Source organism: Patella vulgata, chromosome 2 (assembly GCF_932274485.2).
Source record: "Patella vulgata chromosome 2, xgPatVulg1.2, whole genome shotgun sequence".
In the NCBI taxonomy this organism is placed as follows: domain Eukaryota; kingdom Metazoa; phylum Mollusca; class Gastropoda; family Patellidae; genus Patella; species Patella vulgata.
The window spans coordinates 64296613-64324549 of NC_065880.2; the positions used below are offsets into that span (position 1 = coordinate 64296613).

Below are 27937 nucleotides of genomic sequence, written 5' to 3' on the forward strand. Positions count from 1 at the left end.
AGAAAGTGATTTTTCCTACAATCAAGGGCCATAATTCAGGAAATTACAATTCGATATGCGCATATATCGAAAGGAACTGAGATCTTTGGGTTATAAACTTACATTTCAAGTTTCAACAAAATCGGATAAAAATTGTGACCTCTATAGGGTCCACAACCTTGATATACCATATTTTTACGCTATTTGAGAACGAACGGCGGCCATTTTGTCTGTCAATTTTGGGGCGATTTTCACAAAATTCAAACTCAACTGTCCTTAGGGTGGAACGGTAATATAATAATACGTTTTTTTAAATCAGATAAAAATTATGACCTCTAATAGGTCCACAAGCTAAAAACATGATTTTTCGTACAATCAGGGGCCATAATTCAGGAAGTTACGGTCCGATATGGGCAAATATTGAAAGGAACCAAGATCTTTGGGTTATAAACTTATATTTCAAGTTTCAACAAAATCGGATAAAAATTGTGACCTCTATAGGGCCCACAACCTTGATATACCATATTTTTTACGCTATTTGAGAATGAACGGCGGCCATTTTGTCTGTCAATTTTGGGCCGATTATCATGAAATTCCAACTCAGTCGTCCTTAGGGTGTAACGGTGATATATTAATACGTTTTTTTAAATCGGATAAAAATTATGACCTCTATAGTGTCCACAAGCTAAAAACGCGATTTTTCGTACAATCAGGGGCCATAATTCAGGAAATTACGGTCCAATACGCGGGAATATCGAAAGGAACCGAGATCTTTGGGTTATAGACTTACATTTCAAGTTTCAACAAAATCAGATAAAAATTGTGACCTCTATAGGGTCCACAACCTTGATATACCATTTTCTTACGCTATTTGAGAACGAACGGCGGCCATTTTGTCTTTCAATTTTGGGCCGATTTTCATGAAATTCGAATTCAGTCGTCCCTAGGGTGTAACGGTGATATAATAATACGTTTTTTTAAATCAGGTAAAAATTATGACTTCCATAGGGTCCACAAGCTAAAAACGTGATTTTTCGTACAATCAGGGGTCATAAGTCAGGAAGTTAAGATCCGATATGCACGAATATCGAAAGGAACCGAGATCTATAGGGTCCACAACCTTGATATACCATATTCTTACGCTATTAGGGAACGAATGGCGGCCATTTTGTCTGTCAATTTTGGGCCAATTTTCACGAAATTCGAACTCAGTCATCCTTAGGGTGTAACGGTGATATAATAGAACGTTTTTTTAAATCGGATAAAAATTATGACTTCTATAGGGTCCACAAGCTAAAAACGTGATTTTTCGTATAATCAGGGACCATAATTCAGGAAGTTACGGTCCGATATGCACGAATATCAAAAGGAACTGAGATCTTTGGGTTATAAACTTACATTTCAAGTTTCAACAAAATCGGATAAAAATTGTGACCCCTATAGGGTCCACAACCTTGATAATATACCATATTCTTACGCTATTTGGGAACGAACAGCGGCCATTTTGTCTGTCAATTTTGGGCCGATTTTCACGAAATTCGAACTCAGTCATCCTTAGGGTGTAACGGTGATATAATAGAACAGTTTTTTAAATCGGATAAAAATTATGACTTCTATAGGGTTCACAAGCTAAAAACGTGATTTTTCGTACAATCAGGGGCCATAATTCAGGAAGTTACTGTCCGATATGCGCAAATATCGAACGGAACTGAGATCTTTGTGTTATAAACTTACATTTCAAGTTTCAACAAAATCGGATAAAAATTGTGACCTCTATAGGGTCCACAAGCTAAAAACGTGATTTTTCGTACAAACAGGGGCCATAATCCATGAAGTTTCGATCCGATACATGCCAATATCGAAAGCAGCCGAGATCTTTTGGGGATAAACCTATATTTCAAGAATTGTGACCTGTAGAGAGTCCACAAACAATTGTGGACGTCCGGACGGACAGGGGCGACGGCATAATACGTCCACATGAAAATGTGGGCGTATAAAAATGACTTTCTTCCAACGCGGGCAATGGAGCTGTGACACCTACTGACAGATAGCAAATAAAACTACCTGTCGCTTGCGACAGGTGGACTAAATTTTACTTGATGTTCAGTAAATTGACCACAATACTCACGTCGTAGGCTACAGTTACTCACAGTTTGGAAGTAGACAATTTTATATCAATGAATTTCACACCATCTGCGCTTGTTTTGATCTGCTTGACACTAGTTTATAGCATTATGGAGTATTATATCTAAATAAATTAAAACGCACCCCAAGTCACCTGAAATAATTCTACCATAATGACGACACCACAGTAAATATAGTAGTGGTTGGAATGGAAATGCACACGGCTCGTTGCTTGGTGTATTTAATCATTTAAAAAGTTTTAAACAATTTCCATAAATAAAGGCTATGAATAATTTATAAGACAATTTGACAAATCAAAAAATCAGGTCGGAAAAATATTTCATATATAAATATAATTTGTAGCGTAAATATAGTTTGGATATGTGAGAAGGGAATTCCAGGTGGCGTTATCTGTCCTTCGCACGCGGTACATGTAAATACGGTGCCATGCACAGGTGTGATTTGTGTTTTGATATTCAATTTATTACGGATATTTTAAAATCTGAATTCTACAACTCAACGGTGAAGTATTCGATTTAGTACGGAAGTGTGCTACCATGATACTTTGCGGAATTCACGGGGATACGGATGATAGAATTGTACGAATCTTCGAATCGTCGAGCCAAAGCAGATTCGCCGATTTTCAAGAACTTTTAGGCATTCCGATGTCGAAGAAATAAAATGGTTTCATATTACGATATTAATATAGAGCAATGTACGTCAAAGACCTAACCACGTATGTGTGTACCTACATGTATGGATATGTGTGATGTGATTATTCTTTGAGTTTGATAATTGAGAGTGACAGGTTATTTACTGAAGCGACAGGTATGAAGAAAAGCTACATGTCGCTTGCGACAGTAGCTTTTTTTAAACATTTCGAGGCCTGCAGACATGATGCTTAATTTATGGGATACCTGACATCATTATAACAATGTAGTTTAATTTTTAATTGAGATAGAATTTTTGTTTTGAATAAATCCTTTGAAAACTGGATGCAAATTAATGTCCCGTCTGTCACGGTCATGGTTTAAGTGATGACATCTAGAGATTGTTTTACTGAGTTAAGTTTCATATTTTATATGATACTATATGTTCTCTGCTAGGAAATACCATGTTTAAATTCCCTCCTATCCTTAGTATCATATAGAGAATGGGCTTGACATTTTACATGGTCACCTACATGTATTCTGTCACGCTGGAAATAGCCAAGAGCGTAACTGAAATTGTCACCCACAGACTGTTGATTAAAAAAAAATTCAGACCGGAACCAGATACACTGGCTGACTGGGCAAAACAGGCAATGCGCATGTCAACTTACCAAATCTCGCCCAAGCGAGAGATTACGCGCATCATAGAACTATTTCTATGACGCGTCTAATCAATGCCGTCACATATTTTTGACATCAATGAACATAATTCTCACACTTTTTTTGTTCTTTTTTTAAAAACAAAAATACAATTCATTAGATGTAGATATATCTAAATATAAAAATCAATTTGGAAAAATTAAATTATTTAACATTTTTTGAGAAAATTAATTATGAAGGTTTTATATTTGACAATAACCAGCTTCGCTCTACATATTATTCTCGAATGTTCCTATCAAAGCATGACAACAACTTTGTACCGATACACAAAAAAGAGCACATGGCGTGACATGGCCGATGGCTTCTTTCTTCATTCGATGCCTGTCATTTGTAGGGCTTATTTTTACATCAGTTTATTATAGCGAAATTAATAAAATCAATCAAAAAATTGGTAGTAGCAGATTACTTAATTAATGCACAGTTTAACATAACATCGATTAACAACAAATATATACCTTAGCGCCTTGTTTAAGCATTTGGGCAAAGCCCGGAGCTTTCGGTACGTGTAGAGCCATCTTCTTTATTCCAATCCCACAATGCTATGTAACTCCGGACTTCATCGTAGTTTACCGATATGCCTTCGTGACTTTTCCATGGCGCATGTGCATTTGGGAAGATCGAAAAAGCACTTCCAGGATTGTCATATAATTAGGAAAGAGGAATAAAAGACAAAAGAGATTTATTAACTGGTTATAGATGTATGCACACAGAAAAGAATATGAAGCGACCACGCAATGTTGATTGTGGCAAACTCAGAAGACCCATGAAGAGAAGTAAAATAACGGACGGTATCTATGGAAGGTAAAATCGCCGTTTCAATATGGCAGTGCTGCCAATAATATTATCCCACCTGGAAATGTCAAAACATCTGATGTCCATAAATTTTGGTCTTTACAGGTCGCCATTTCTGATGGGTTTTTTTGGGGTTTTTTTTAGTTTTTTTTTTTTGGGGGGGGGGGGGATCAATTGAACTGTGCAAATCACAACCAATCAAAAAACTGGTATACAAAACAATTATTGGAACAACATTTTATTCGAATGGCAGAATGTCTTTTTTGTAACTCAACTGACGAACTGTCTCAGTCTGAACCATCGTAAATTTTAAAGGGCTAATCCCGATATTTTTGGGAGAATAAAACTGCTTAATTTTGTGTTAAAGTCCCTAAAATTCCTCTAGCTAAGGGTCGAGCAACTAACTCAATATTTGTGATACGTTTTCGAACAACTTAATAAACCTGTCAGTCTTCATCTGGAAATGGAGACCGGTGTCCTAAGCTATATTATGCGGTGTCTGCATAAAACTAGACTTTTATTTTATAATAATAATGTGTAGGTTAAATTTACCTTTCGTTATCAAGTACAGCACATGGGTCATTCACTATATAGACCTCTAAATGAACGGGGGTCGGTTATCAGATCACCCAACGAAAAAACTGACCTGAAATCTTAAAATAGGGCTATGAATGCAAAATTGATTTATTAATGGATTTATTTACAAATAAGCCTATTTTATAAAGCTACATTTAAATAGCATAAAACTGTTTACAGATTGAAGATATCTCCATTAGAAGCCAAGATATGAACATTTATGTTCGGTGAATCGGGGTACTTTTTGTCTAAAATTTTATATAGAGAAAGTCTCTAGCAGTTAGAAATAGACTGAAAGGTCACAGGGGTCAATGGCACAAAATTCAGGAATTAACAATGGATCAGAAGCACATAATAATGCATAATACCTGGACAAAATATCTGATCTTGCTGAAAATTGGCACAACGCACGCCCAATCGACACTCTAAAGTATGACGAAAAAAAAAACATAGGTCGACCACAATGTCAGCCATTTTGAATAAATTAAAAACAAAAAAATTGTAATATTGTTGAAATCATAACTATTTATATTCAAATTCCAGTTAAATTTACAGAATAATAAACAATTAATACAACATCTAACCAAATAAGAACCATGGTGATGCAAATATGCAAATTAGGTGATGTCAGCCATATTTGAATCCAAGATCGCCACCATTATATAATCTAGTATTGAGTTTATAAGTGTTTATATGTGTAACAACAATAAGTGGTTTATTCATTAAAAATTCTTGAATCAAACCTTACTAAAGAAATAATTGGTCGATATTGGCCATTTTGAATCCAAGATGGCTGCCACATTTCCAAGATGGCAGCCACCAACGACCATAAACTATTTTATCGCAAACCCCCCAAAATAAAATTGAACAAATGTCATCATCCAATATATCAAACTGAAGCAAATCTAGACAGCAATTCAAAAATAACACATTTGCACTTCTACAACCATTACAGTAATAACAGACCAGGGAAATATAACTTAGGATTCAACAAAAAATTCAAAAAGTATCATGTTTATAAGTATTTTCTGTGATAGAAAGGTTATGCAATTTTGCATTAGCAATTTAGCAAAGGGAGGTAATCGTACAAGAGTTCACTCCCCTTAGACCACATATCTGATTAATTTGACAATTTTTTTTTTAAGGTTCTGACCAATTTGTACAAAATTGATCATCTTTGGTTGCTCAGTGAACATACCAAGAAACATTATATTAATATTCGCTTTAAATTCCATTTTTGTCTGTCAACTCAAAATATTTATAATAACAGTCATTCTATTACTGCATTTTAGTAATGATACTGACTCTTGTAAAATTAAGGATGAAAATATTGAGCCGTGATTTTTTCCCTTCCCAAACAAGAAAATCAACAGATTTTACAAATCCACTAGCAAACTAATATTACATGTGCAATATGAAATTGTGTTGTATAAATAGTACTGAATCAAAGCATCACACTAATGAATATTTTACTTATATGTTCACTTAAGTATTTACAATATATCCTTTAGTTTTACTGTTTATTTTGGTGCTTTTTTCAGCAACAAAATGTTGTTTTACGTAGTAAGTTTTTGTAGCCCTACTCTCAACCCTCCTACTTTTAAAGCTCGTGCTTGGAACCGGCCTCGGTAGATTTAAACAGGATAACAGTTGTAAAGACAACACGCACAATAACACACGATATAAGTATTATAAGGAACAATTATGAAGATAAAAATGGAATTTGTCTGTCAAAAGATCTTTAGGAACTTGAATATTTCTGAAAAAAAGAAAAAAAAAGACTTGATTGTTGAAACAATCATACAAAAGCCTGATAATTGCTTTTCTCTGAGATTCACAAATACTTGAGGTAAGACCGGTAGATTTTGAGAAATTTTCCCACTCAACAATACTCCCTACATACTTGTCTGAAGCCATAATGTCTGCAGATACATAATACTGCTACATAAAAGATGCATAACATTATTGGATATAATAGTATTGGTCATTTAATTTTTCTTCATAACTTTTGAAATACCGGTTATTCCTTGAATTTGGCCTATCTCGGCTCCTAATTGAGTTAGAAATTCAGCGCATGCGGTTCTATAAAATTTAGCATTCCCTCTTTTTGATTGGATAAGAATTCTGGATCTCCTGTGTATCACCATTAGCTACGAAATGACTAAAAATAGCATACAAAATCCGAAAATTGTAAAAATCTGTGTGCCACAAAATTTTACGACGAGAAAATCACTCGATAAGCCGTATACGCTTTTCAACGGACGATTTCTCGGCAGGTAATTAGTGTACCAAAATATAAATAACACCATTGAAATGCTAATTCAATTCTGATTCATACCATATAAATCATTATAATTTTAAGTACAGACATCTGCTTACAAATTAGTGTTTTGTAATGCGTGTCCTGATTTTTGACGCCATCGATGAAAATTAGCCACGATGACGTCACAGCATTCATAGCCCTACTTAAAAGGGTTACGTTCATGTCCAAACGACTCAATATTTGAGCTGGAATTTTGAGAGAAGGTAAATACACCATTCCTCTATATTTTGGCGCTTAAATTTCATACTTTCTCCGACTTTTATTTTTGAGACTCTTTTGAAATCGGGATAGTCCCTTTAAACGGATTTCTTCGATTATGAACAAGCTACTTAACTTTAGTTATTATAAACTTACCTGTGTGTTTGAAATCAACTCCTGTTTAATAAAATCCATTGCACAACTAAATATCCCAACGAATAAAAAAGTTCTCTTGACAAATTTGACTATTTACTTGTAATTCCAACTGGGAGCAGGTCGTTTCATCCCACCACCGGTTCATCTCGGGCTGTTTCATCCCAAATTTACACGGGTCCTTTCATCCCACTTATATCGGGTCCTTTCACCCTTTCATTGTCGGGATAGATTTAACACGTTGTATGGGAACTTAACTTCCTGTACCAGAAGTTTCAGAAAGATCCATTGGACAGTTTTTAAAAGAAAGGAAAATTAGAAGATATTTAACAATATTTAGCAAATAATTGGTAGTCTGATGCCAATGTCCTATCTCCCTTATACCATTAGACCATTAGAAAAAGATATAACGATTTTTCAACTTTTTTCAAAGATTGTGGCCCTCTTTGGACCATTTATGCTATATTATATTGAGGCTTTTAAATTTGGATTCACACTCTAGACCACCGTTAGGACTCTAAGTAACAGAAGTTTAAGAAAGGAAATAAGAGAAGTTTTCGAGATGAAAGCATCTGAACAGCCCCCAAGACCGGGACAAGACCGAGATATGGAAGAAACGATTCATTTATACTATATTGAGGCTTTTAAATTTGGATTCACAGATCGGTTGATAACTTTTGTCGGTAGAGCGTTCACAAGGTCATAACTCCAGAAGGAATTAACGGAAGTTATTGAAACTTTAATTTTGTATAGAACCTGTAAGGCGAGCGTAGTACGGTTATCTCAGTCTCTGATTCTGTTATACCAAGTTTTTTGTTCTGAAGTCGCGTAACATGTTCCTTTTGTATAGAACCAGTAAGGTGAGCGTGGTACGGTTATCTCAGCCCCTGATGTAAGAAGAGTGTGGGACGATTATCTCAGTCTCGGATTCTATTATACCACTTTTTATGTATCAAAGGCGCGTACCACGTTCCGTTTGTATAGAACCAGTAAGGTGAGCGTGATACGGATTCAATTATACCGCCTTTTTTAAACTATCAACTCATGGTACTCTCGTATCATCCACTTATTTTATTATACCCTGTTTTTACCTACCACATTTTGTTTCATATCTACCCAATATACCACGTAGGTTTTTTTTAAATGGAGTACATTATCTGGCCTATAAAAACATCAAAATGGATTAAATAATCGACATAATTTGCAAAATAAGCCAAAGTCGCGTACCACGTTTTGTTTGTATAGAAGCAGTAAGACGAGCGTGGTACTGTAATCTCAGCCTCGGATCCTATTTTTCCACGTTTGTTTTACTTATCAACTTATTGCACTTTCGTATCATCTCAGACATACTTTATTATACCACGTTTTTACCTACCACATTTTGTTTCATATCTAGCCATTAGCCCAGTGGTTCTAAACCTTTTTATGCCAACGGCACACCTTGGAACACATGAAAAATAGCGGCACACCTGGCTAAATATATATGAAAAATATTTGAATTTTGCAAAATAAAAACATGGTAAGTCAGACGGCATACAACCGTACAGTACACTTCTAGCAGAAGTATGAAATTAGTCCTTGTGGGCGGAATTATAGAGGTTCTGGGAGGAAAAAAGTCAGCGAAAATATAAAATTCACAGAGGATTATTATCCACGAAAATATGAAATTCGCGGCGGATTATAGTCGGTGGAAACATAAAATTCGGTGGCGGATTATGGTCCACAGTGATTCAAAATACTTAAAGTAATTTAGTCCATATTGTCACAAGGTTATTAGAAAGAAACACATATTTAATGGAACAATATCACGACTATATTATTCGTTTTAGTTCACTGGTAATTCATATATTCTTAACACTCTTTTCAAATTGCGTTTTGAAAAATCTGATTGACTTTAAATTTATACACAGTGTTTAAGGTCTTGAGACGAAGAAGCCTATTGATTTTCAGCGATTTCCGATAATTATTGCCAGAGTTATGGCCCTTGATCACTTTGAAAAATCTTGTGGACGCTCTAGAGGCCAAAGTTAATATCCGATTGACTTTAAATTTATAAACAGTGTTTAAGGTCATGAGACGAAGAAGTCTATTGATTTTCACTGATTTCCGATAATTACTGCCAGAGTTATGGCCCTTGATCACTTTGAAAAATCTTGTGGACGCTCTAGAGGCCAAAGTTAATATCTGATTGACTTCAAATTATACACAGACTCACAGTGTTTAAGGTCATGAGACGAAAAAGCCTATTGATTTTCAGCGATTTCCGATAATTACTGCCAGAGTTATGGCCCTTGATCACTTTGAACAATCTTGTGGACGCTCTATAGGCCAAAGTTAATATCCGATTGACTTCGGATTGATACAAAGACTTTAAGATCTTGAGACGAACAAGTATATTGATTTTCAATGAATTTTTATGTCTTGAACAGCTAAATCCATGATATTAAAAAATGTATACAAAATGTTAGCATGGGGCAGAACTTTATAAACACAAACAAATTCTAATGGTTTTGTGATAATTACTTCATGAGTTGTTGCTCTTAATCAGATTTTAGTGTATTATAAATGTTTCATTACCGAAAAAAATAAAAATATGCAACAACTCTTGTTGACTGCCTGGACGATTTAGCTGTTGTGGGCGTATGTTTCGTTGCCTGGCAACCTTTCTTTAGAAATTGTCTATTAAATTCCCCTAATTACCTACAAAAGAATAAATATGCGACAACCCTGTGTGGGCGTATGTTTTGTTGCCTGGCAACCTATCTTTTCATTAACTATTTAGAAATTTGCTGATATTTACGACTTATTATAACGTGAAGAACGTTTTGATGTGAGTTATATAGGAGTTTTATTGTTCTGCGTAATTATGACTATGAGTACATGTATGTTTACATTTGACCAGTCGGCCGTAGGCCTACAATCAAAAGTTTTTATACGCCCACATTTTCATGTGGACGTATATTGTCGTCGCCCCTAGAGGTCACAATTTATATCTGATTTCAACGAAACTTGAAATATAGGTTTATCACCCTAAGATCTCTGTTTCTTTCGATATTGCCATGTATCGGACTGTAACTTCATGGATTATGGCCCTTGATTGTACGAAAAATCACGTTTTTAGCTTGTAAACACTGTAGAGGTCACAATTCTCATCCGATTTGGTTTAAACTTGAAATATATGATTATAACCATACGGACCATAACTTCCTGAATTATGGCCCCTGATTGTACGAAAAATCGCGCTTTTATACGCCCACATGGAAATGTGGTCATATACATGTATTGCCGTCGCCCCCGTCCGTTGTGAACACTCTACAGGCTACATTTATCATCTGATTGTTTTGAAATTGATATATGTTGTTTCTATTAGTGAGATGAAGAAGCCCATTTAATTTCAATAACTTCCATTAATTTCTTCTTGAGTTATGGCCCTTGTTTCACTTTGTTGCACCTTGTGAACGCTCTAACGACAAAAGTTATCAACCAATCTGTATGACATTTACATGCATCTTTTTAATTAGTAAAACGAAGAAGCCTATTGAATTTCAGCAATTTCCGATAATTACATCTAGAGTTATGGCCCTTTGTTGAATCTTGTGAACGCTCTAATGACAACAGTTATCATCCGATCCATTTGAAATTGATATGCATCATTTAAATTAGTGAAATGAAGAAGCCTATTGAATTCCAGCAATTTCTGTTTATTACGCCGTGAGTTATGGCCCTTGTTTCACTTTGTTGTACCTTGTGAATGATCTAACGACAAAAGTTATTATCCGATCTGTGTGAAATTTATATGCATCATTTAAATTAGTAAAGCAAAGAAGCCTATTGAATTTCAGTAATTTCCATTAATTACATCTAGAGTTATGGCCCTTGTTTCACTTTGTTGAATGTTGTGAACGCTCTAATGACAACAGTTATCATCCGATCTGTTTGAAATTGATATCTGGCATTTAAATTAGTGCAACGAAGAAGCCTATCGAATTTCAGCAATTTCCGTTAATTACGCTGTGATGAGTTATGGCCCTTGTTTTACTTTGTTGTACCTTGTGAATGCTCTAACGCAAAAGTTATTATCCGATCTGTATGAAATTTATATGTATTTTTTAAATTAGTAAAAGGAACAAGCCTATTGAGTTTCAGCAAATTGCTGTTAATTACCTTGTTTAACTTTGTTGAATCTTGAGAATGCTTGAACAACAAAAGTTATCACCTAATCTGTATGAAATTCATATGCATCCTTTGAATTAGTAAAATGAAGAAGCCTATTGAATGTCAGCAATTTCCGTCAATTACTTTTAGATTTATGGCCCTTGTTTTACTTTGTTGAACGTTCAAACGACAAAAGTTATCATCCGATCTGTATGAAATTTAAATGCATTATTTGAATTAGTAAAACGAAAAAGCCTGTTGAATTTAAACAATTTCTGTAGATTACTTCCAGAGTTACGGCCCTTGTTTTAGTTTTTAGAACCTTGTGAACCCTCAAACGACGAAAATTATAATGTCATCTGTATGAAATTGTCTATTAAATTCCCCTAATCACCTACAAAAGAATAATTATGTGACAACCCTTGTCGACTGCTCGGACGATTTAGCTGCTGTGGGCGTATGTTTTGTTGCCTGGCAACCTATCTTTAGTATGTGGACTCTATAGAGGTCATAATTTTTATCCGATTTAAAAAAACCTTTTAGTATATCACCGTTAAACCCTAAGGATGGTTAAGTTAGATTCTTGTGAAAATTGGCCCAAAACTGACAGACAAAATGTCCGCCCCTCGTTCTCAAATAACGTAAAAAGATGGTATATCAAGGTTGTGGACCCTCTAGAGGTCACAATTTTCTTCTGATTTTGATGGAACTTGAAATGTAAGTTTATAACCCAAAGATCTCAAGGTTGTGGACTCTCTAGAGGTCACAATTTTCTTCTGATTTTGAAACGTGAAATGTAAGTTTATAAACCAAAGATCTCGGTTCCTTTCGATATTTGCACATATCGGACTGCAACTTCCTGAATTATGGCCCTTGATTGTACGAAAAGTCACGTTTTTAGGATGTGATCCCTTCAGATGTCACAATTTTTATCCGATTTAAAAAAACGTTTGAATATATCACTATTACACCCTTATGATGGTTGAGTCCGAATTTCGTACAAATTGGACCAAAACTGCCGGACAAAATGGTTGCCCTTCGTACGCAAATATTGTAAATATAAGATTTTGGACCCTCTAGAGAGAGCTCACAATTTCGATCCGATTTTGATGAAACTTGAAATACATGTTTATTACACAAAGATCTTGATTCCTTTCAATATTCATGCATATCGGATCGTAACTTCCTGAATTATGGCCCTTGATTGTACGAAAAATCACTTCTTTTTTTGAGCCATCTCTTGCAAAATGTGGGCGTATCTTGCATTGCAACCGGTTGTTGAACATGGCCGCAATCGATGGAACTGTTGTTAACATTTCATATTTGTATCTGAAATATTTGTACCAGAGATCTTATTCATTTCTCTTGTGGGCTAGTGCCTAGTTACATGTAGGTCAATAACACCGTATGAGTATAATATTGTTTATTAGAATAGATCTTAAATTATTTAACTATTTATAATAATGCCGATATTATCGGTCAACAATTGAATTGTCAATAATTTAATAATAGACATATAGTACTTAGATCTAATAGGCCTAGATCGGATGATTTCAACATGAATATATGTTCTTTCTGTATTAAAATTGTCGACCATGATTCTCTGAAAGACTCTGAAATATCCTTCAACGCTTCTACTTTTAAGTTTATTAAAAGTGTGAATTCACATAAAAATTTACTCTCATCGTGTGCCAGTTCTCACGTACTGTTTAAAAATAATGAAGATACCGGTAGTGGAAAAGGCACTATTTACAAGTCATCATCATGTTCTTATTCCAAGAAAGCGACAGTTACCTTCTACAACCAGTATAATAAGCTACACATTCAAGGAAGGGGCAGTTCAACATGGGTTGATACTAATATTTTTCAAATTAAAACTTAATAATACCAATAATATTTGTGCTCATAGTGATAGCCTACCTTCCGTATTGTCTCTTTCAAATGTGCAACAACTTGTTACAAGTACGCCGTTAAAGTGAAACAACTCTAAATTACACAACGTTCCTCAAGCGCCAATTACGAATCCAGTCGCAACAAATGAAAAAATGTCATCAAATATACATGTACTTGAACAAAACAATTCCAACACCCATTCCGCAATTATTAATCAGATTATAGAACTATCGGATAAAGTTAATTTTCTTATATCAGCCCAAAATAAACTTCTTATAAATTCATCTTCAACAAAATTAATTTGTGATAAATCAACTAGTACCTATAATTCAACTATACATGTAGATAAGTCTACTAGCACATCAATCAACAACGCGGCTACTAATAAGTGTGTATCAACCAGTGATAATTGTTATAATACCAATGTGAGTATTTCTACCAGTTTGAAATCTACACAGACTACGTCCAGCTCAACGACCAGTTCAACACGATTCCTAGACAAACCCATACCCTTTAATGTAAAGATACATTAGTTAAGAGTTTAATAAAGAGTTACTGTGTGAACCATCGTAAATTTTAAACGGATTTCTTCGATTATGAACAAACTACTTAACTTTGGTTATTATAAACTTACCTGTGTGTTTGTAATGAACTCCGTTCGATAAAATCCATTGCACAACTAATTATCACAACAATGAGAACAAGTTCTCTCTTGAAAAATTTGAAAATTTACTTGTAATTTCGACAGAGTCGACGTCAACAATGTCTTCGTGACGTATTGGTCGAATCTAATATACCTGTTGCGGGGGTTGGTTAACATTGAAAGATAGTTTGACAGCGCGATCATTTTGATCGTATATGGGTTTGGGCGACGAAAAATATCAATTGAAGGCAATTACATAGGAGATTTATATGGAAACCATTGATCGCCAGTCTATCAAATTTTCTTCACAATTAAAATATCACTGATTGCACGGATACTCGTAAAAATAAAGTCATGTATAAACTATAAATATCCTATCTTCTTTATGTTGTCTTTGAAAGGCATTTAGTGAAAGTGATATATAATAACAGACAGCTTTATGGATGACATTCACTAGGTTTATTAACTGCAACGTTTCAATGAGGTTACTCTCACTGTTATCAAGCAATGATACCACTAGGTTTATTAAATGCAACGTTTCAATGAGGTTACTCTCACCGTTATCATTGCTTGATAACGGTGAGAGTAACCTCATTGAAACGTTGCAGTTAATAAACCTAGTGAATGTCATCCATAAAGCTGTCTGTTATTATACTTCTTTATGTTATAAATAATTTAACAAGGATCATGAAGCTTACCTCCGAATTCTCTGAGTGTATTTTTAATTTTATACGCATTCTTTCGATTGAATAATAACCGCTTCAGTAACATATATAATGGTATATAATGCTACTAAGCCTGTATGACCCCGTAAGAAGCGGAACATTAATTCTCGATTCGACAGTTTTGACCGAAGTGTGATAAAGCCCGTAAAACGAATGTATAGTTGTGTTTGTGCGGCATGCGTGTTCAAAAGTAAATAATCCCATCCGAGTCGCTAATCAAATAATTAGAACAAAATATTTCAAAAAGTAAAGCTATAAAATTTGCAGAGATTTTACTAGAATGTAAAAGACGGTAACTAAATACAGGAATGCGGGTAGTTATGTGTGCGAACGCTCAAACTCAATGCCAATTGTCGTAGGTATCCAGACCACTCGGACTAAAGACTACTCGGACTAAGACCAGTCGGACCAATTAAATTATATTATAAGGCTAGAAAATATGCTATTAATTTATTATTAAATCACAATACAAAGAAGCAAATAATTCTTATACGGAATTCTTATATTTAGAGTTGTTTAGTTCAATTTTGTGTACGGAAAATAAATCAACGATTAGTTTTAAAATTAATTAATAATGGTGCCAAAAAAAATATCAATCTAATTTTTCTTATTTACTCTTGCAATGAGACTCGGTATGTCCAGACTTTTGACAGTTTCTACATATACGGGTATACTGTTCTTGTCTGATAGCCTAATTTTACTTTTTCCACATTCGCGGTATCCCCAATGGTTTCATTCAGTTCTACCTCACTAACCCCTGGGTTACTATATATGGGGGGGGGGGGAGACACGTTTTCAAGTTATCCGCCCATGATGCGTTAATATAAACAGCACATAATAATACGAAGACCGGACGTTTATATGTCCCTTTTTAAACGTGACTACAAGTGTGGTTCTCGATATTTTGCGATTTGGAATACAATTATCAATTTATTCAAACAACACGTTATTATTAGTTCGAGTAGTCATATTAAAACACACACAATTAGCAATTTATTCAAATAACACTTTATTATTGGTTCGAGTAGTCATATTAAAATAAACACAATTATCAATTTATTAAAATAACACTTTATTATTGGTTCGAGTATTCATATTAAAGGCTCAATACCACTCTTGTTGTAACTGAATAATATGTCCCAATCTTTATTCTGGTCAACAAATTGTACTATTTTAGAATATTTCAATTAATTGATGATACAAATTTCATCTTAACACACCTTATTTAAAAATTTTGAAATATTCAACATAATGGTTTGAAACGTCTAACATAAACCTTTTCAAATGAAACTTCGATTTAAAAATATTTTCGAACCCTCTGGACAAGTAAAATAGGATGTAATGGATAATTTACACAACAGGTAGGACACTTAAACATCTAGTACTTAGATAGAGATATTATTTATTTTCTGGAGCTTTCAAGCCAGCAAGAGTGTTATTGTCCCTTTAAAACAAACGCAATTATCAATTTATTAAAACAACACTTTATTATTGGTCCGAGTCGTCTTTCTGTTGGGTCCGAATAGTCTTTTTGTATGGTCCGGGTAGTCTATTTGTTTGGGCTGAGTGGTCTATCAGTTGGTCCGACTGGTCTTGAACCGAGTGGTCTTTGGTCCGAGTGGTCATGGATTCTTGTCGTAATTATACTTGAATTTCCTATGCTGTCACCCCTAATACGAAATGATATCTTACGCAGAGTGACGTAACCATCTTCCATATTGGTATTTTTCTCTGGGGAAAAGTTTGTGATATTTCAATTTTTCAAGAGAGAACTTGTTTTCATCGTTGTGATAATTAGTTGTGCAATGGATTTTATCGAACGGGAGTTCATTACAAACACACAGGTAAGTTTATAATAACCAAAGTTAAGTAGTTTGTTCATAATCGAAGAAATCCGTTTAAAATTTACCAAGACTCAGACAGTAGTCATTCTTGCTATAATAATTCAAAAATAGATGATGAAAAAAGAAAATATTGAAAATTTCATTCAAATTACTTCATTTTCAGCCAAGTTATCATTGTTTGTAGTTTTGACAAGATGTGCGCACAATGGTATAACTGGGACTTAGCCTCTCTTTCCCATTTTTAGATTAAATTTTTAAATGGTGAACCGTTTTGATGTAGTTAAAATCTTGAGTATCCGATGCCATCGAGAGTTGATTATGGTCTTGTTTTGTTAATAAATTTCTAATTAATAGTTTATATAACATTTCAGGCCTAAAGAAAGACCTGCAATAGGCAGATTCAGTGTTGTTTGTTTTCAATACCGGTATGTGTAATTTTTTGACCAAGAAAGGTCTTCACTTAGGACATTTAAAGGGACAATACCACTCTTGCTGTGTAAATTATCCATTACATCCTATTTTACTTGTCCAGAGGGTTTGAAAATATTTTTAAATCCAAGTCACATTTGAAAAGGTTTACGTTAGGCTTTTCAAATCATTTAGTTGAATTTTTCCAAATTTATACGCCCACATTTTCATGTGGACGTATATTGCTTGTGAACAGTCTACAGGTCACAATTTTTATCCGATTTCAACGAAACTGGAAATATATGTTTATCACCCTAAGATCTCGGTTCCTTTCGATATTGGCATGTATTGGTCTGTAACTTCATGGATTATGGCCCCTGATTGTACGAAAAATCACGTTTTTAGCTTGTGAACACTGTAGAGGTCACAATTTTTATACGATTTGGTTTAAACTTGAAATGTATGCTTATAACCCAAAGATCTTGATTCCTTTCGATATTCGCGCATATCGGAAAATAACTTCCTGAATTATGGCCCCTGATTGTACGAAAAATCGCGTTTTTAGCTTGTGGACCCTATAGAGGTCATAATTTTTATCCGATTTAAAAAACTGTATTATTATATCACTGTTACACCCTAAGGACGATTGAATTCGAATTTCGTGAAAATCAACCCAAAATTGACTGACAAAATGGCCACCGTTCGTTCTTAAATAGCGTAAAAATATGGTTTATCAAGATTGTGGACCCTACAGAGGTCACAATTCTTATCCGATTTTGTTGAAACTTGAAATGTAAGTTTATAACCCAAAGATCTCGGTTCCTTTCGATATTTGCGCATATTGAATTGTAATTTCCTGAATTATGGCCCTTGATTGTAGGAAAAATCCCTTTTTTTTTTTAGCTTGTTCTCTATCCATCTCTCGAAAATGTGGGCGTATCCTGCATGGCAGCCGCTCGTTTGTATTTTAGAGGAGAGCCGAAAAAAGCTCCCCTTAATGAACAAATTGAAAAAATCGCTCCCCTAAAAAAGCTCTCCCAGTTTCGATAAGAAGAGTGATTTAGAAATTAAGGAGAATGATCTGATATTAAGGAGAGTGATTACTTGTTTTAAGGGAAATGGTTCTGAAGATCAATAACTGCGTGTAAGGGTCATTCTTGGTTACATGTAATGATAATAAACATCGTCTGCTAAATAGCACTCGTGTAGTCGTACAGTCAAGTCAAACTTCTACTGTCGTCTATAACTACAGTACATACGGTATTCCAATAGAAATACTTGTCGACATTTCTAAATATATATAGCTTGTATAAATTTTGTTTAAAAACATAACCCCTATTCGAAATATAATCATAAACGCTTGAAAATTCCATTAAAATATAATCTATTTCTTCCGGAATTATTCTCATTGGAAATTTTCACGTGCCATCTTTCGTAATTTCTCACGTCTCGCGAGAGTTTTACTTTTCATTTCAGTTAAATTAACCAATGGTGCACAGTCGCCATCTATTTTTAGCAACATATTCATTGGAATTTTATTACCTTGTGCGATCACATTATACTAATCGAATACACCAAATAAATGTTCACAATGACAGCATGGTGGTGCTCGGAATGTGAGTCTTTCACACTCTTTTGAAAAAAACAAACAAATATATACATATCCATGATTTCCAAATATGGAGAGCGATTTTCAATTTTAAGGCGAGGGAGAAAAACCTCCCCTCAGTCGACATTCGGGTGCGAGACAGGCGCTCGAGAGCGATCGCGCGCCTAAAAAAACAATGACTGCAGATTTAGCTCTTGCATAATGTATGTTTAAGTAAAGCTACAACTTTGTTAATAGGAAGTTCTATAGTAGCTGGCATCAAAACACCCCAAATTTCAAAATTATTAGATCACGAGTGCGTGATTGACACAAATCGTGGGGCCTACTATATCTAATATTAGTGATAGACTTGTTCAGCTTTTAAACTGCAACCACTCTCTTCAAAATATTATTATCCCGCGCCGAATGAAGTTAGGGAGGGATATTGAAACAGGGTCCGTCCGATTTCGTTTCCGGAGCATATCTCATAAACCGTTCAAGATATCTTTCTGAAACTTTGCACACATATCAACCTATTACAGTAGTTGTGCCTTTTGCTATTTAGGAATTTCTGGGATTTATATTTTTTGTGTTTCCATGGAAACAAATTTGACTTAGTTTTTGGTGTACAATTTTTGTTTCCGGAGCATATCTCATAAACCGTTCAAGATATCTTTTTGAAACTTTGTACAGACATCTACTCATAACAGTAGTTGTGCCTTTTGCTATTTAGGAATTTCTGGGATTTATATTTTTTGTGTTTCCATGGTAATAAATAACGCACGCCTTACAAAATGGTGAGCTATGCCGGGACATAGGTAAAGTCGCGTAGCGGTCGGCCTAATTTATTGATGTTCAAGGAAATAATAGTGGTCCCTTTCGTTCGTTAAACTCCAGAAACGAACGAACAAACGACTACTATTATTTCCTGGAACCTCAATAAATTAGGCCGACTGGTACGCGAATTTACCTATGTCCCGGCATAGCTCACCATTTTGTAAGGCGTGCGTTATTTATTACACAAGATATGATTGGGTAATACTTGAATAATAATGGCATGTGTTATAATTTTAGCCAATGAAAAAATTGATTATTCAGGTTCGCGGTTGAATATTAGCGACTGTCTGACAGTTTATAATATGCTTTCTCATTAGCCGAAATGACTGCTACACGCGCCATTTTGCGGAATTCATGCAATCATATACAGTGTAACTTATTCCATAGTATGCGGGCCCCAACATGTGTATTATCAACCGGATCCATTCACTTGATTTGATATTTGTATATTCGGTGCAATGCCTATTTTCTGTCTTGTCCGCCGGTTTATCTTGTAGATTTTTGTTTTGCGTGTAGTGCGGCCCCCCTGCACTTACTTATATAGTTCGTAACGAGGAATAAACAACAGGAATTGACTTCTGATGTTTGGTAGAATTTTTTTTAGATGTTATTAACGTAATTTTTTGAATATTTTTTTTTTTGTGTTAAAAACATAAGCGCACGATTTTCGGGGTCCTTGACCTAAGCGCGCAGGCGAGGAGAAACAAGGAATCAATTCAACACGGCCAAACCGTTCAAGATATCTTTTTGAAACTTTGTACAGACATCTACTCATTACAGTAGTTGTTCCTTTTGCTATTTCGGAATTTTTGGGATTTATATTTTTTGTGTTTCCATGGAAACAAATTTGACTTAGTTTTTGGTGTACAATTTTGTTTCCGGAGCATATCTCATAAACCGTTCAAGATATCTTTCTGAAACTTTGCACTCACATCAACCTATTAGAGTAGATGTGCCTTTTGCTAATTAGGAATTTCTTGGATATATATTTTTTTGTGTTTCCATGGAAACAAATTTGACTTAGTTTTTGGTGTGTGATTTTGTTTCCGGAGCACATCTCATAAACCTTTCAAGATATCTTCTTGGCACTTATTTTGAATTTCTCAGATTTGATAATTTTATGTGTTTCCATGGAAAAACATTTGAGTGTTCAAGATACCTTTAAAATAATTTTACCCATTATTTTATTTTCTGAAGCATATTTTATTATCTGTTCGAGAAATCTTTTGAAACTTTGTAAAAACATTAACCTATTATAGTATTTTATTTGCTGATGTATAAGTTTATTGTTTAACATACGGCAGCTGATTGAGGTAGGCAAAGGTTGTTGTGCAAACCTTACAGGGAGTAGCGACCCTGCCTTGCCTAGCTACTGTGACCAGAGTATGAAATTCTGTGAATTGATATTCCATGTGTCGGAATATGAGATTTGTCTAAAGATTTAGACGCTGGGCGCAACTGATGGTGCAACCCCGACATGCTGAACTACTGTGCTCAGAATATATATATTCTTACTAGTTGAAACTTTGAACACACATCATCCTATTACAGTAGTTGTGCCATTTGCTAATTAGAAATTTGTCGGATTTAATAATTTTTGCGTTGCCATGGAAAAAAATTATCTGTTGAATGATTTTTACTACACATTTGAATTATTTTTTGGTATATAATTATTATTCTAGAGCATATCCCAGAAACTGTTCAAGATACCTTTATAACACTTTTACATTCATCAACCTATTATTTTATTTTTTGATGACCTTCCTTCTGTCCCGATTTCATTTGTAGAGCATATTTTATTATCTGTTCAGAGAAATCTTTTTAAAACTTTATACAAACATCAAACTATTAAAGTATTTTATTTTCTGATGTATAAGCTTCATGTTTAACATACAGCAGCTGATTGAGGTAGGCAAAGGTTGTTGTGCAATCCTTACAGAGAGTAGCGACTTTGCCTTGCCGAGCTACTATGATCAGAGTATGAATCTTCTGACTAGTCCCATTTATATTCCAAGAAGTTGTTTTTCCTTATGCCTTCCAAACAAGTTCAAGGGTGCGGGATGGTGATGACTAGTCATCTTGTTATATGTGCGGGGGGTGGGGGGGAATGATATCTCTTTAAATGACCATACGCAAAGTTCTAAAGACTTTAATGATCTCATTTCAAATGCAAAAAACTCTTTTAAAGATTTAAAGGCAATATTTTTATTTGTTCACGGCGCTTCCAAGAAATGTATGTCATCCTTACATTAGAGAATGTAAGAAGCTTAATAATTATATCCAGGATTATTGTGAAAACAATTATTTCATGTTTATTGATGTATTTACCCATTTCTATAAAAGGCATCCAAAGGATGTAATGAAGGTGATGGAATTCATCCTAATTATAATGGCAATGAACTATTAATGGATATTTTAGGTACATGTAGTACTCTGGTTTCACAAACTGACACAAATTATCATGCTTATAACAGCCCCAATCCCACTAGCTCTACAGTATCTCGCCAATATGATTACATGTATAATGTATATAATAGACCATTAATATTTCCCGCAATATAATGCTTCCCCATATAATTGTTCTTAAGCTTGTTTGGACATAATTGCCTACGCATATACATATCTTTGTTACTTACCCCCTGCAAAAATCTTTTTAGAAGTCCAATTTACCCACCCCCTTCTAATGTGTTTTTTCGCAGCTTACGCACTAACTTATAAATATATTATAATTGACCCGTCTGCTGATAATTAATTGTAATTAGTTAGTGTTGTTTGTTTTCAATACCGGTATGTGTAATTTTTTGACCAAGAAAGGTCTTCACTTAGGACATTTAAAGGGACAATACCACTCTTGCTGTGTAAATTATCCATTACATCCTATTTTACTTGTCCAGAGGGTTTGAAAATATTTTTAAATCCAAGTCACATTTGAAAAGGTTTACGTTAGGCTTTTCAAATCATTTAGTTGAATTTTTCCAAATTTATACGCCCACATTTTCATGTGGACGTATATTGTTTGTGAACAGTCTACAGGTCACAATTTTTATCCGATTTCAACGAAACTGGAAATATATGTTTATCACCCTAAGATCTCGGTTCCTTTCGATATTGGCATGTATTGGTCTGTAACTTCATGGATTATGGCCCCTGATTGTACGAAAAATCACGTTTTTAGCTTGTGAACACTGTAGAGGTCACAATTTTTATACGATTTGGTTTAAACTTGAAATGTATGCTTATAACCCAAAGATCTTGATTCCTTTCGATATTCGCGCATATCGGAAAATAACTTCCTGAATTATGGCCCCTGATTGTACGAAAAATCGTGTTTTTAGCTTGTGAACCCTATAGCGGTCATAATTTTTATCCGAATTAAAAAAAACGTATTATTATATCGCCGTTACACCCTAAGGACGACTGAGTTCGAATTTCGTGTAAATCGGCCCAAAACTGACAGACAAAATGGCCGCCCCTCGTACTCAAGTAGCGTAAAAGTATGGTATATCAAGGTTGTGGACACTATAGAGGTCACAATTTTTATTCGATTTTGTTGAAACTTGAAATGTAAGTTTATAACCCAAAGATCTCGGTTTCTTTTGATAATCGCGCATATCGGACCTTAACTTCCTGAATTATAGCCCCTGATTGTACGAAAAATCGCGTTTTTAGCTTGTGGACCCAAAAGAGATCATAATGTTTATCCGATTTAAAAAAACGTTTTATTATATCACCGTTACACCCTAAGGACGGCGGATTTCGTATTTCGTGAAAATCGGCCCAAAACTGACAGACAAAATGGCCGCCCCTCGTTCTCAAATAGCGTAAAAATATGGTATATCATGGATTATGAATTATGGCCCCTGTTTGTACGAAAAATCACGTTTTTAGCTTGTGGACCCTAGAGAGATCCAAATTTTTATCCGATTTTGTTGAAACTTGAAATGTAAGTTTATAACCCAAAGATCTCGGTTCCTTTCGATATTTGCACATATCGAATTGTAATTTCCTGAATTATGGCCCTTGATTGTAGGAAAAATCACTTTTTTTTTTAGCTTGTTCTCTATCCATCTCTCGAAAATGTGGGCGTATCCTGCCTGGCAGCCGCTGGTTTAAATTAGGTGTGTTAAGATGAAGTTTGTATCATCAATTAATTGGAATATTGTAAAATAGCACAATTTGTTGACCAGAATAAAGATTGGGACATATTATTCAGTTACAAGAGTGGTATTGAGCCTTTAAATGTTTTGTCATTTTGTAAACAAAACAGTGGAACTCAAATTACTTTTTGAAGACGTTGATATTTTTGGTTTCACTGAAACACATTTATCCAACTCTGTAAATGATAGTTCTATTATTTTTTCTGGTTTTCATTCACCATTTAGAAGAGATAATACTAATAGTACATTTAGTTCTTCTGGCACTCTTTTATTGTAAGAGAATCTATAAGTTGTAAAAGAAGAACTGATTTGGAACGTGATGCTCTAGAATTCATTTGGATTGAAATTACTATAAAAAAGACATCTATTTTAATATGTTGTTGTCCCCCGCCTTTCGAAGAAAGCAGGGGACTATTAAAATGGGTTCGTCCGTCTGTCTGTCTGTCTGTCCGTCTGCCTGTCCGTCACACTTTTTGGGACACAATAACTCTCTTCCTAATTGAGCTAGAATGTTCAAACTTGGTGTATGTGTTTATTAGGTCAATGCCTTGATGGAGTTCGAAGATGAGCATTTTCCGCTTAGGGTAAGCAGAGATAAGCAATTTGATTGGTTGATGCTTTGGGACACGATAACTCTCTTCCTAATTGGGCTAGAATGTTCAAACTTGGTGTATGTGTTGATTAGGTCAATGCCTTGATGGAGTTCGAAGATGAGCATTTTCCGCTTAGGGTAAGCAGAGATAAGCAATTTGATTGGTTGATGCTTTGGGACATGATAACTTTAGTTCTAATTAAGTGAGAGTGATGAAACTTGGAGTATAGTTTCATTACATCAATACCTTGACTAGGTTCGATAATGAGCATTTTCTGCTCAGGGTAAGCAGAGCAATAAGCAATTTGATTGGCCGAGACTTTGGAATACAATAACTCTCCTTCTAATTGAGCTAAAATGTTCAAACATGGTGTAGGTGTTTATTAGGTCAATGCCTTGATGGAGTGTGAAGATGAGCATTTTCTGCTTAGGGTAAGTAGAGGTAAGCAATTTGATTGGTTGATGCTTTGGGACATGATAACTTTAGTTCCAATTAAGTGAGAGTGATGAAACTTGGTGTATAGTTTCATTACATCAATACCTTGACTAAGTTCGATATTGAGCATTTTCTGCTACGGGTAAGCAGAGCGATAAGCAATTTGATTGGCTGAGACTTTGGAACACAATAACTCTCCTTCTAATTGAGCTAGAATGTTTAAACTTGGTGTAGGTGTTTATTAGGTCAATGCCTTGATGGAGTGTGAAGATGAGCATTTTCTGCTTAGGGTAAGTAGAGATAAGCAATTTGATTGGTTGATGCTTTGGGACACGATAACTTTAGGTCCAATTAATTGAGAGTGATGAAACTTGGTGTATAGTTTCATTACATCAATACCTTGACTAAGTTCGATATTGAGCATTTTCTGCTAAGGGTAAGCAGAGCGATAAGCAATTTGATTGGCTGAGACTTTGGAACACAATAACTCTCCTTCTAATTGAGCTAGAATGTTTAAACTTGGTGTATGTGTTTATGAGGCCAATGCCTAGATAGATTGCGAAGATGAGCATTTTCTGCTTATGTTAAGTAGAGATAAGCAATTTGATTGGTTGATGCTTTGGGACATGATAACTTTAGTTCTAATTAAGTGAGAGTGATGAAACTTGGAGTATAGTTTCATTACATCAATACCTTGACTAGGTTCGATAATGAGCATTTTCTGCTCCGGGTAAGCAGAGCAATAAGCAATTTGATTGGCCGAGACTTTGGAATACAATAACTCTCCTTCTAATTGAGCTAAAATGTTCAAACATGGTGTAGGTGTTTCTTAGGTCAATGCCTTGATGGAGTGTGAAGATGAGCATTTTCTGCTTAGGGTAAGTAGAGGTAAGCAATTTGATTGGTTGATGCTTTGGGACATGATAACTTTAGTTCCAATTAAGTGAGAGTGATGAAACTTGGTGTATAGTTTCATTACATCAATACCTTGACTAAGTTCGATATTGAGCATTTTCTGCTACGGGTAAGCAGAGCGATAAGCAATTTGATTGGCTGAGACTTTGGAACACAATAACTCTCCTTCTAATTGAGCTAGAATGTTTAAACTTGGTGTAGGTGTTTATTAGGTCAATGCCTTGATGGAGTGTGAAGATGAGCATTTTCTGCTTAGGGTAAGTAGAGATAAGCAATTTGATTGGTTGATGCTTTGGGACACGATAACTTTAGGTCCAATTAATTGAGAGTGATGAAACTTGGTGTATAGTTTCATTACATCAATACCTTGACTAAGTTCGATATTGAGCATTTTCTGCTAAGGGTAAGCAGAGCGATAAGCAATTTGATTGGCTGAGACTTTGGAACACAATAACTCTCCTTCTAATTGAGCTAGAATGTTTAAACTTGGTGTATGTGTTTATGAGGCCAATGCCTAGATAGATTGCGAAGATGAGCATTTTCTGCTTATGTTAAGTAGAGATAAGCAATTTGATTGGTTGATGCTTTGGGACACGATAACTTTAGTTCTAATTAAGTGAGACTGATAAAACTTGGTGTATAATTCATTACATCAATACCTTGACTAAGTTCGATGATGAGAATTGTCTGCTTAGGCTAAGGAGCAATAAGCATTTTGATTGGTCAAAGCCTTGGAACATAACAACTCTGCTTCTAATTGAGGTAGACTGTTTAAACTTGATGTAATGTTCGTCTTGACTTGAGTTCAAGGATTAACATATCGAGCTAAAGCTAAGCAGAGATAATCAATTTCTTTGGTCGATGCTTTGGGACAAGATAACTTTGATTCTGTCTGATAGAGAGTGATGAAACTTAGTGTATAGTTGATAATCAGTTTGATTGCTCGATACTTTTGAAAAAAATAGATGTGCGATTAATTAATATGTGTCATCCATTTGTTTGGGGATTTCGGCGGGGGACATCAGCCTCACTGTTGGCTTGTTTATACAGAAATCCGTCATCTACTGCTAAATGGCATGATGAAATTAAATTAATGATTGATTCTGTGTAGAATCAAGGAAGTGAACTTATCATTTTTGGTGACATAAATATCGATCTTTTAGACAGCAAAAATTGTTATTGGACAATTTTTACAATTAACTCAAATCAGTTCTTCTCCATCTCGTGTTACAAATTCATGTTATTCTATATCAGACCACTTCCCAACTTGTTTTACATGGTCCAAAAGAGGAGTAAAGATCCCCAAAACAAAACATATATATTCCATACAGATTCCTTCGAGATTTTGTTGAAGATAATTACATACATGTCATGTGACCAGTTAAAAAGAGTCTAAATATCAGATAACTCTGCACGTCAAATAAGAAATCGAAAGTAATATATTTATGATACGAGGTCAGTTTGACGCGAGTCAAAATAATTTATTCAATTTATGAGGTTAAAAGCAACAAATAAAAACGCTTTTACCAATTTAGATTATCTTTCTTTACAAGAAAATGGAGGTGTGCGGAAATCTGCTTCAAGATATTTTTGCCGGGCGGACAATATTGGTGCCGGGCGGTGCTGCCCGGTAATTGTAATAGTAGGCACATCCCTGACATGACCTAAGCTTAATTAACTTTGAAAATATGTATCTGATAAATAACCCTACAGATGCTCTTTAAAATTAAATTTGGTAATCGAAGAATTGGTTCAAAATCTAGAACTAATTTTAAACGACAAAGAAACGGTAGAGTGCCAACAAACCACGGAGCCAACACCGATATAGATAGAATTTTAAGAACTATTAGGGATGCCATCACCAAAAATAATAATAACAATTGTAAAACAGAGTTAATAAATGATTTATTCAATATGTGTATTATAAACAATAATGCTGATAATAAAAACGATCAACAATATCAAAATAGTTTTGTTGTGAATCTGTCTGATACACCGATAAATCAAACGGAAATAAACCTACTGTCAAAAGGCCTGACATTTAGCCCCACACCCAGGGATACAAATATTGGTCTAATCTACCAAGATCTTAAGGCCTTTTTCAGACGACTCCGGTTAGCCCACTTCTTCGGCACCGAAATAGAGCCCGGTCCGAAAAATAAGCAACGGGAACTTGAAATCAAGTTCGGACAAAAAAGCAACTGGACCCCCAAATTCGGGATCGACCTG

The 27937-nt window shown here is 34.8% G+C and overlaps 2 protein-coding genes across 2 annotated transcripts in view; one reads left to right on the top strand and one right to left on the bottom strand.

The window, feature by feature from the left end:
* The window catches only part of LOC126811191 (T-complex protein 1 subunit theta), a 230372-nt gene extending 226304 nt beyond the window's left edge, over positions 1 to 4068 (bottom strand). Inside the window, exon 1 of the mRNA XM_050536755.2 lies at positions 3929 to 4068. Coding sequence (XP_050392712.2) covers positions 3929 to 3988 — 60 coding nt within the window. The 5' untranslated portion in view covers positions 3989 to 4068. The remainder of the gene's footprint in view (positions 1 to 3928) is intronic.
* LOC126811183 (macoilin-1) overlaps positions 4058 to 27937 on the top strand; it is a 268436-nt gene continuing 244556 nt past the window's right edge. Inside the window, exon 1 of the mRNA XM_050536744.2 lies at positions 4058 to 4274. Within this exon, the coding sequence (XP_050392701.1) occupies positions 4174 to 4274 (101 nt within the window). The 5' untranslated portion in view covers positions 4058 to 4173. The remainder of the gene's footprint in view (positions 4275 to 27937) is intronic.